This window comes from Corylus avellana, chromosome ca1 (genome assembly GCF_901000735.1).
Source record: "Corylus avellana chromosome ca1, CavTom2PMs-1.0".
Taxonomy (NCBI): Eukaryota; Viridiplantae; Streptophyta; class Magnoliopsida; order Fagales; family Betulaceae; genus Corylus; species Corylus avellana.
In genome coordinates this window covers 9,094,812-9,105,242 of record NC_081541.1, presented here as the reverse complement: position 1 = coordinate 9,105,242, position 10,431 = coordinate 9,094,812, and the positions used below count along the sequence as shown (strand labels likewise).

Here is a 10,431-nt window from a genome sequence, read left to right as displayed (position 1 = left end):
TGTCCCAAAGAAAACTCGAGGACGAGTTTTTTTCAAGTGGGGGTGTCTGATGTAGGACGATATTTATCTTTATTTTCAGTAAAAACGAAAATAAAGAAAATATCAAAAATAATATTAGAGCAGCGCCGCTTGATCAGAATTTTAGCTATTCTCAAACAATGGAAGTACAAAAGGAAAGATTGCCACGATTCCCGCTGATTGTCAATTTTATATTAGGATTTTATTTTATTTTATTAGGACTTTATTTCTTTTCCTTATTAGGATTAGGTTTACTACTACTATAGGATTATGTTTACTTTCCTACTAGGATTAGATTTACTTTCTCTACTAGGATTAGATTTACTTTCTCTACTAGAAGTAGGTTTACTTTCTCTACAAGTATTTCTCTTCTATAAATAGGCTTGCCTATTATGTAAAACTCAATCAATTGAATTATTATAAAATCAGAGAATTCTCTCTCAAATACTCTGCGGAGTTTTATCCTTCTTTTAGCCTGCGGGCTTGTTTTATCTTTTTGGGTAGAAGACGAAGACGCTTCTCCTTGCAGAATCAAAGACGCTGCTCTTTGATTAGTTACCTTAGTCTTCCGCTACGTCATAGTGCCAGCCTTTTTTGAAGGATCGAAGGCTGCATCTGTGTTTACTTTGAGCCAGTTGAAGGGGGATGCTGCTAATGAGTTGAGGGGAGGACTTGCTGTTGTGGACTGCGTTGAGGTTTTGGAATATGATAGATTGGACAGTTCTCAGAGTAGTCTATGCACAAAGTGTTAGATGAGTGTAAAGAAGTCAGTGATAAACTGTCTAACATCTTCTTACCAGTTGAATGACGAATAAGATTTTAGTATATTATCAATGCTGAAATGTTCTATAGTTATTCTTGTCATCATTGTCATGCTTTCAACAATCTCTCTTATGAAAGCTTGTCTTTCTTTTGGACATTATTTTGAGCTTTCCTAATCTATATAATCAAAAAGATGTGTCTAAAACTAATACTTTGGTTATTGTAATTTGACTTTTTAGGTTGAAGTTGATTTAGCTCTTTCAGCGCATGCCAATGCTCGGCGGTGGTATGAAATGAAGAAAAAACAGGAGAGCAAACATGAAAAGACCATTACATCACATGATAAAGCTTTTAAAGCTGCTGAAAGAAAGACTCGTCTACAGCTTTCACAGGTAGCTTCACCTTGTAGTAATTCTTTATATAAAGGAATGCTAGGCTTACAAACAAAATTTTACAACATGATGTAGCACAACATGATTGGAAATGAGATAAATTCAACTTTTGAGAAACCCAATCATATTGTGCCACATCATGTTGTAAAAGTTTTTTTGTAAAATTTGTTTGTAAGCTTAGTATTTTTACTTTACATATTGTTGCTGAACTGCTGATACTCTAATTTTGTGTGTTAACTGAACTATCATTGGCTCAATGGTTCCATTCTATTGGGCATTGTTATTTTGGATATACATTTTAATTTTCTAAAATCAGTAGTCATTAATGTCATGACATATGATATGGACCAGATTGCTAACTTACGTGCATAAATTGATGTGTTGATGGTTCTTAATCATAGGCATTTTGACAGGGTGGGCCTGAATCTTAAATTGATGTGTTGATGGTTCTTAATCATAGGCATTTTGACACCATGATCATCATGAATTAGGTCAGGGTGGCTGGTGGCATCAGGGTTTAACATATTTCGAGCATTGGCTTATTTGATTTTGTGATAGTCCTTACACTGATAACTTGTAGAAAGTAGGTTCAACACTAATGCAAAACTTGCTACGTAGGACGTAGGGTTGATGATCATGGTGTAATGAGAGATTGTGGGCCTGAATCTTAAATACTTCTCTGACCTGATTACTATGGCTATGATCTGGCTAAAAATGAAAAATTCAGTTAAGAAGATAAATAATATATTTAATTCGGACACATTAAAGATCTCATATGTTATCCTCCCACAAGGAGGGTTGTGTTGCACCACGTTTGTTTCATTAAAGATTATATAGTATGAACTGCAATGCAAAAAGGATATATTTTATTTTTGATAAGTAATTGGCCCCAAGGGAAGGGGGAAGGGGAGATTCAAACTAGTAGTGGAATCAGCTAGTAGTAGTTTAAGGAAGTTCTTTTAGTCCCTGTATCTACCATTCTGGATCAAAGCTGATATGTTAGAATATGACTATTTCTTTAATGGGGTAAGTGGTAATTTTTTAATGATCAATTCACAAGATGAGCACTATAATTAGTTTCTGCTAAAATGCAAATCAGAGCCCTGTTGCAAGCTAAAACCCAAGTTGGACCTGAGCATGCCCTTCTCAACACCACTTGAAAAGATGAATGTGATCAGGTTCTCCTGACTATCACCAGAGACTCATAGATTGCTGGGAATTAACCTGGGTGTTTATGGGTGTCAACATCGGTTTAAATAATCTCTAATATATGGGTTCAACAGTGTTTGTATCAAAGGAACAACAGACTGACCAGCAGATAATTGCCAGTTTGTTACCTGCCATCATACTGATTTTTGTTTTTTTTACTGTTGTCAATTTAGATACAATGTTGTATGTAATTTTGTCTTCTCTAATAAATAATAATGCAGGAAAAAGCTGTTGCCACAATTTCACATATGCGCAAGGTTCACTGGTTTGAAAAATTCAATTGGTTCATCAGCAGTGAGAACTATTTGGTTATCAGTGGCCGTGATGCTCAACAGAATGAGATGATAGTCAAACGCTATATGTCAAAAGGAGATCTGTAAGTAAATGCTATCATCATGTTATTGTAATATGTGCCAATTCCTGTCTCTGATATTTATCTTTTTCTAGGAAAATCGAGGATATCTTCAATTATTTCAGATTTTATGAATATGCTTGTCATTAGGTTTAATGAGAAGTTAAATTGATGCCTGCTTCTTATGTTGATTGGATTATGTAACAGGTATGTCCATGCAGATCTGCATGGAGCTTCCAGTACTGTGATAAAAAATCACAGGCCTGAACAACCAGTACCTCCTCTGACTTTAAACCAAACAGGATGTTTCACGGTAAGTCAGTAATGTTTCCATGTATTGTTAATACCAATTTTACTTCATCAAATGTTTCTGCAGTGGAGCGAATAGTACACACAGGATACTTTATGATTCAACTCTATCTTTTAATGTGGTGTAGGTTTGCCATAGTCAGGCATGGGATTCAAAGATCGTCACTAGCGCTTGGTGGGTTTATCCTCACCAGGTCAGTAAAACTGCTCCTACTGGGGAATATCTTACAGTCGGGAGTTTTATGATCCGTGGGAAGAAAAACTTTCTTCCTCCTCACCCTCTTATTATGGGCTTTGGGTTGTTATTTCGCTTGGATGAGAGCTCCTTGGGATCACATTTAAATGAAAGGAGGGTAAGAGGAGAAGAGGAAGGGATAAATGATGTTGAAGAAAGTCATCTTCTCGAAGAAAAATCTGATTCAGAGTCAGAGAATGAAGCCACAGATGAAACACTTAAAGTAGAACTGGAAAGCATTCCTGATTCATCTGCAGATCTACTTAAATCAGTATTTGAGGGATCTGCAGTTGAAGATGCTCATAGTGGCTCAACTACCACCAATGCTAAAGAAGCTATTGATTCACATGATTTGCCTGTTGAGGAGAGGACCACCTTGGGTGGTGTTAATAAGGAAAATTTATCTGGTAATGCTAGAAATGTTGTTGCTCCAGTCAACCCGCAACTTGAGGACCTCATTGATCGAGCTCTTGGGCTAGGATCTGCTAGTATATCTGGTAAAAGTTATGAGCTTGAAGCTTCCCACATTGATCCTTTCGAGGAGCATAATCATGAAGAGAGGAAAGCTATAGTCAAAGATAAACCTTATATCTCAAAGGCCGAAAGAAGAAAGCTCAAGAAAGACCAGAACAATGCGGGTGTAGATGCAAATGTTGAGCAGGAAACTGAAAAACCAAAAGAAGCTGATGCTTCTGTCGGTTATCAAGAGAAAAAAGTTCAAACTACAAAGCCAGGTGTTGTCAAAATCAGTCGTGGGCAGAGAGGTAAACTCAAGAAGATGAAGGAGAAGTATGCCGATCAAGATGAGGAAGAAAGGAACCTTCGTATGGCTTTACTGGCTGTGAGTATAATTACTTTTACTATTCTTTCTATGCTAGTTGTCAGTAGAAATCCTGATATTAGAAATCCTGATATTGCTTCTATCCTTACATATAATTTGTTTTTGTCTCTTTTTTTACGTGTTGATGCCGCTAAATCCATGGCCATGCTATGTGTGTGTGGGGGCGTGTATCTGTGGCCTTACTCATAGAGTAATGCAAAGTTTTCATTGTTTTTCACACTGCTCTAGTTGAGTTCTTTCCTTTCAGAAATGTATACTCAATAAATACACAACTAGATTAGTGGAGTTCGTTAAGTACACTCATCATTCTAGTTGCCAATTCCTAAATCTTGTGAAAGATTATGCTCAAGTTGGATCTAAGCATATAAAATATGTTCAAGTGGTTGATATTTCTTTCGACAAATAATGATGTAAACTTGTTCCTTACCTCTCCGAGGCTCCGTTGTTCTTCCATTATCATGTTCTAATTACCCAACTAATTTCTTCGAAACTTAATATTTGTGAATTTTCAGTCTGCTGGAAAAATAAACAAGACAGATGGAGAGACAAAAAATGAAAATGCAGTTACAGTCAAAGGGAAGAAACCTGATAGTGGTATGTTTTTCAAGTTTTTGGCCATCAGAAATGTCAATGGCAGTTATGTAATTTTTAGTTTTATACATGATTGTTTTACTTCCCTCAAAAGCATTTGACGGTAGAGAATCTATAGTTGGGAGCTGATATATCAAATTGTCATATATCACAAAGTAACATTAATGACAAAATATTTTGTCTTGGTTTTTAGGATCATCTAAAGTGGTCCTCTGATATCTATTATTTTAATCTGGCAGGTCCTTCTGATGCTCCAAAAATATGTTACAAGTGTAAGAAGGCTGGTCACCTGGCCCGGGACTGTCAAGAGCATCCAGATGGATCTTCGTATAGTCATTCAAATGGTAGTTTTGAAGGCGATTCCCATGTGGTTTTGGGTGATACTGCCTCTGTAATGGACAGGGTGGCTATGGAAGAGGATGATATCCATGAGATTGGTGAAGACGAGAAGGGGAAATTGAATGATGTTGATTACTTGACTGGGAATCCACTGCCTAGTGATGTTCTCTTATATGCTGTGCCTGTCTGTGCTCCGTACAATGCAGTTCAATCATATAAATACCGTGTCAAGATAATTCCAGGCACTGCAAAGAAAGGGAAAGGTATTCCAATGTTTCCATTTTTCTTAAAATGTACACTTCTACAAGGTTTATTTGCTTTGAAGTTTGTCTTCTTGAAATAAATTAGCGGGGGCTAATCTGTGGAGCATTATGGTGTGAATTGAGCCCCACATTCAAAGACTATCTTGTAGATTTGCTAATTTATTCTCTCTTATTTTGTTTTTGTTTTTGTTTTTTTTTGTTTTTTTTTTTTTCACTTTTTTGTAGCTGCAAAAACCGCCATGAGTTTGTTTAGCCACATGCCAGAAGCATCAACTAGAGAGAAGGAATTGATGAAAGCATGTACAGACCCTGAGCTAGTTGCTGCAATTGTTGGCAATGTAAAGGTAACTTCTGCGGGACTGACTCAGTTGAAACAGAAGCAAAAGAAAGGTAAGAAGAGCAGCAAAGGAAGCTAGCCAGCTTGGTGTGCAGTGGGTGTTTCTGAAATCAAGCAGAGGGTCTTCAAATTTGGCATGTCACCATCATGTTTATGCTTTTTGTGGAAGTTCAGTTTTGTTCTCAGATTAGGACTTCTGAAAACTAGCCCCTTCAATCTACTTGGGGGGAAAAAAATATGAGTGTATTTACAAAAATGAGAAAACTAGCCCCCTCCTTGGCTCCTTTTTTTTTTTTTTTTTTTTTTTGGTTTGTTTGAATATCAAAAGGTATAATTTTCTGGTGTAGATCTAAATTCTTTACTCACAGATCATCCAACCCAACATTATCTCATCTCTAATCAGGCCAACAATTTTCAATCTACAATCCTGTGCTTCTATAACACAGCACTGGGGCTTACTGACGTTTAGCTAGAGAATGATAAAAATAAACATTCGAGGCAGGTTAGTTAAATCTAGATAATTGAATACCCAAATAAGAACAAAAGGCTGATGATCATTTGATTCCTTAATTAAGTACTGCTTCAAATGAATCTCATAATATTTTTGCAATCTTTATATACTCTGTTTCTGAGAAGGGCAAGAGGTTCTAAATGTTCCCCTACTTGCCTTCAGAACCTGTGCACATTAGGCTGCTTATTTAATGTCCAGATAAATCATTACCAGGATGTTGGTTCGTATATAAAGACCACTAATCAATAACAAGATCACAGCACCACGAAGGAAAGTATGCACATAAAGTAACATTAGTTAGAAAATTTTATGAAAAGAAAAAAAAGTTGAGGCGATGTGATCAACAACAATAAAATTTGAGGAATCATACATTTAGACCAGAGGCGGACCCAAGGGTCTTTAATAAGAATTTTACAAGCCAAATAACATAGGAACATACAAAAAGGAGGAAAGCTATGCATGTCTCGATCGTGATTCTACAGCTGAAGGAACGTCACTCAGATCTAGACCTTCTGCCGGTAAGTCTGAAGTAAGCGGACCCAAGATTCCGTCGGAGCTTAGGGTCAGTCCACTCTGCAAATGGGAAGAGTATTTGCACATTTAGGCTCACCAAAATGGACAGACGCTCAAATTCAAAAATAAAGCAGAGAATGCATCCCAGCCCTTGGATCCTGAGTCCCTGAACTTCAGGACTGTTAGTTCATGTACTTTTCCACAGTGCACAAATGCAGGTCAAGAGCTGACAACTCAAATTCATTGTTAAATCAAATATTGGTCTTCTATGTGTCTCCTAATTTCTTCACGATTTTGGACCGAGTTCAAATCTTTAAGGATATATAACTAAACAAGTACCTCAGGCTGGAATCTAAGCATGTCTGCACGAGCCATAGCTTCAGCTTGAGCAATCCTCTGCCTGAATGTCTGAGCCATTTCCTCGGCCTGTCAGACCAGAATCAGAAACATTACTATAGTTTCTCTCTAATTTCAAAATGCTTGGGAGCAAGAACAGAAATAAATCATGTATCAGAAAAAAGGGAAGCATGAGCTAAACAACTTCATTTTGGTGCTTCCTCTGTCAACTGAAACTACAAGATATTAGTCACACTAAAAGTTCTCATTGGCAGTGAAATGGGTAATTATGGCAAGAACATAACCAAAAGACAGGATTAAGCTCTATCACTAGAATTTACCATATAATCGTTAAAGAAATGGGTAGTGAGGCTTAGGATCATTTTCAGAAAATACCTTCTCAAAAACAAGCTTTGGATTGCGAATCATGTCTCCAGGAGTAGGTTCTAACTTCTTTGTAGAAAGACTTACTCGGCCTCTCTCACGGTCATGGCTCAGTATCATGACCTACACCACGAGAATTAGTTTAGAAGTGTTCATTTCCATAGAGTAGCATAATCTCTGCCAAGAAGTTAAATTATGGACTTACCTTAAGAGTATCACCAGGTTGAAGTACTGTCGCAATATCTGAGACACGATCATGACTGATCTGACTGACATGAAGAAGGCCATTGATTCCACCAATGTCAATGAAGGCACCGTATGGTTTTAGGCTCTGCACAGTTCCAATAACCACAGATCCAATTCCTAGTTGTGCCTGGCTATCAGCCATGGCTTTCCGGTTACTGAGGACAAGCCTCGATTGTTCCTCATCAACCTCCACAAACTTCAGTGGAAGCTCCTTATCAAGAAGCTCTTCTGCGGTTGATTTCTAATACATTTGCAAGAAGCATAAAATTTGGGTTACAAATAATTGGAACTTTATCGTATGTCAATTATGAAGCTCAGTGTGGAAAAGGTGCATGTTGGAAGAAAGAAAATATGTTGGCATGAAGATCTTATTCTCTCAGTCATACAAGATAAAATCCAATCAAATAGATAATGTCAGGTAGAATAATTACCTAATCTAAGACTAGTCTGGGAGGAACTTCTCAACATGACATCAAATAAGTATCTTGCATACTTTGTTAGGAAGTAATTATAGTTGTTGCTTTTATCATCATTTGATTCACGCTTAAGGGTTGCCAATATTACAGCCAGTTCATCCTGACCTCAACTACCACGTCCAACTCAAAATTCTTTTTCACCTATATATATATATATTTCATATAATTGCTATGAGTAGCTATTAAATTGAGCCTTGGAACGTGCAAGCCATGTTTAAGAACTAACCGATGATATCTGTGAAAAAGGAACAAACCCTCTAAGGCCTTCCAACAGAGCCACCACTCCACCTTTATTTGCACCAACTACCTGCATATAGATTCCAGCAATTAAATTTTAAAAAAAATAATAAAAAATAAAAATAAAAAAACGAAGGAAAGATTTACTGTAAGAACTTCAAAACTTCCTCAACTGATTCTTTAGACTTTACAAAGGTACAAGAAAGCACTTGACTGGCAACACTACGTGAACAATACACAAGATGCTTAACATATCACTCATTGCCTCAATGAAAATACTGGACAAGGATCGCATACTAATATTCCAGACAAAAGAAAACCTAGAACAAAAGCAAAATTCTTGGTGTGCAAATTCCCACCTTACCCTTGATGACAACATCCTCGGCTTGAAGCTGTCTGCATCTTTCCCATGCAAGTTCATATTGGATATTTCTTAAGCTCAAGACCAAGCTATCATCAGCTTCATTTTCACCAATAATTACAAACTCCTCTTTCAAACCAGGAACTATGCCTGCTTCTTCCACATGTTTTAATTTGTGAATGCACGCCTCTTGGACAGGCAAGTATGCTGAAGACTTTGCAGTAATGTCAACTAGTGCACCATTATTATCTGTAGTGAACACGGTTCCTTTGACCTGAGAGAAAATATCCATATAACTCAGCAAGCTAATCTTCCTCTTGTGCATGTATCTGTGTACTTGTTTATACAAATGCAATTATGCGTGAAAAGAATGAAATGCAATCAAATAACAAAAGTAATAGGCAACAGGCTTCCTTCTGCACCTCATAAGAAAATTCTATTTCATAAATCAAAGTCATGAAAGCCTTATCCTATTTTCTTTTCAAATAAAAATTAATGCCAGCCTTATCCTCGCCAAAATTAAAACTTGGAAGAAATAAATCATTTTAGGCTTTTAGTACATAATTCAGGAAAGGCAGAACCCTTCCTACCGAACCCCAGTGGAAGCATAAGATTTTAAATTCAATCAAAATGTATAAAATAAATAAAATAAAATAAAAAATTGTTCTCTTCTTAATTGAAATCTGCAACAAATCAAACTCATGACCACCAACAACTTCATCCTTTTTTTAGTAATAACCAGTCTTATTAAAAACGAAAGGCGCCCCAAACTCATGACCATCACCAACTTCATCCTTTTTCCCATCAAATTTTTTTGCAATATCAAACTCAGCAGCAGCACTCGATCTGAATCCAATCACGCATACCCAATATCAAATAGCACAAAAACTAACATAAAGTTCCTCATTTTAGCTCCCACCCATTTGGGAAACTCGCACGAAACCACGATTCCTTGCATGCCTAACTTTCACAAATAAAAATTTCACATAACCCTCATTGATAATTCCTCAATCTAGCTCATACCCAGAAACAAGCTCTCACTCTAGACCCATTTCCCATCCTCAATTTCAAAGAAGCATCGAAAAAACTCAGGGACATAAAAGAGTGGGCAACCAACCTTGGTCCCAAGCTCAGAATTAAAGTCGTACTTCTCGAGAGCGGTATGGAAGGTCTCGAGAGTGAAGGAGACGCCATCTGTAGGGGCAGTACGACAGCGTTCGTAGGCTTCTTCGAAGAGTTGTTTGAGCTTGGCCCTCTCTTTGGTCTGTGCGTTTGAGATTGCCACTGCGGCTGCGACAATGGAGGGCTGCACAGTGGGCTTGTGGGTTTGTTTTGAAGTGAAGAAGGGCTTCGAGAGTCGCGACGAAGAGAGTGGTGCGCATCTCAGGCCTGTGAATTGCTGAGCCAAAGACGCCATGGCTCTCTCTCTCTCTCTCCCTCTGTGGAATAAGCTTCTTGTGTGTGTGTGTGTGTTTTGTTGGGTCAGATAAGATAAAGAAACTGAAACACTACAATTAGAATGGATGAAGACCTCAGATAGGCTTCTTCAACGGGGCCCATGGATGGAAAATAAACTTGTTAAGGCAGTTGTAGTTTTTCTTAAGGCGATATAATATAAAGTTTTCTTAACCTATTTCAAATTAGAAGCTATAAGGACGAAAAATAATCGCTATAATAGGATCGAAAACAATTTCTTTTAAGTCATAGCTTGTTAAGGCG

At 37.3% G+C, this 10,431-nt stretch overlaps 2 protein-coding genes across 2 annotated transcripts in view; one reads left to right on the top strand and one right to left on the bottom strand.

Annotated features, from left to right (window-relative positions):
• Positions 1–5,939, top strand: part of LOC132168057 (uncharacterized) — a 13,522-nt gene extending 7,583 nt beyond the window's left edge. The window contains exons 8-14 of the mRNA XM_059579127.1: positions 1,020–1,172; positions 2,603–2,757; positions 2,941–3,046; positions 3,171–4,118; positions 4,631–4,712; positions 4,949–5,311; positions 5,537–5,939. Of these exons, the coding sequence (XP_059435110.1) occupies positions 1,020–1,172; positions 2,603–2,757; positions 2,941–3,046; positions 3,171–4,118; positions 4,631–4,712; positions 4,949–5,311; positions 5,537–5,727 (1,998 nt within the window). The 3' untranslated portion in view covers positions 5,728–5,939. The remainder of the gene's footprint in view (positions 1–1,019; positions 1,173–2,602; positions 2,758–2,940; positions 3,047–3,170; positions 4,119–4,630; positions 4,713–4,948; positions 5,312–5,536) is intronic.
• Positions 5,940–6,420: 481 nt separating this feature from the next.
• Positions 6,421–10,199, bottom strand: LOC132168058 (small ribosomal subunit protein bS1c). The gene is made up of 7 exons (XM_059579128.1): positions 9,830–10,199; positions 8,711–8,986; positions 8,341–8,421; positions 7,598–7,879; positions 7,405–7,515; positions 7,012–7,098; positions 6,421–6,732 (listed from the first exon to the last, which is right to left on the bottom strand). Exons 1-7 carry the CDS (start codon positions 10,127–10,129, stop codon positions 6,613–6,615), a joined length of 1,257 nt encoding a protein of 418 aa, XP_059435111.1. The 5' UTR covers positions 10,130–10,199; the 3' UTR covers positions 6,421–6,612.
• Between the last annotated feature and the right edge of the window lie 232 nt (positions 10,200–10,431).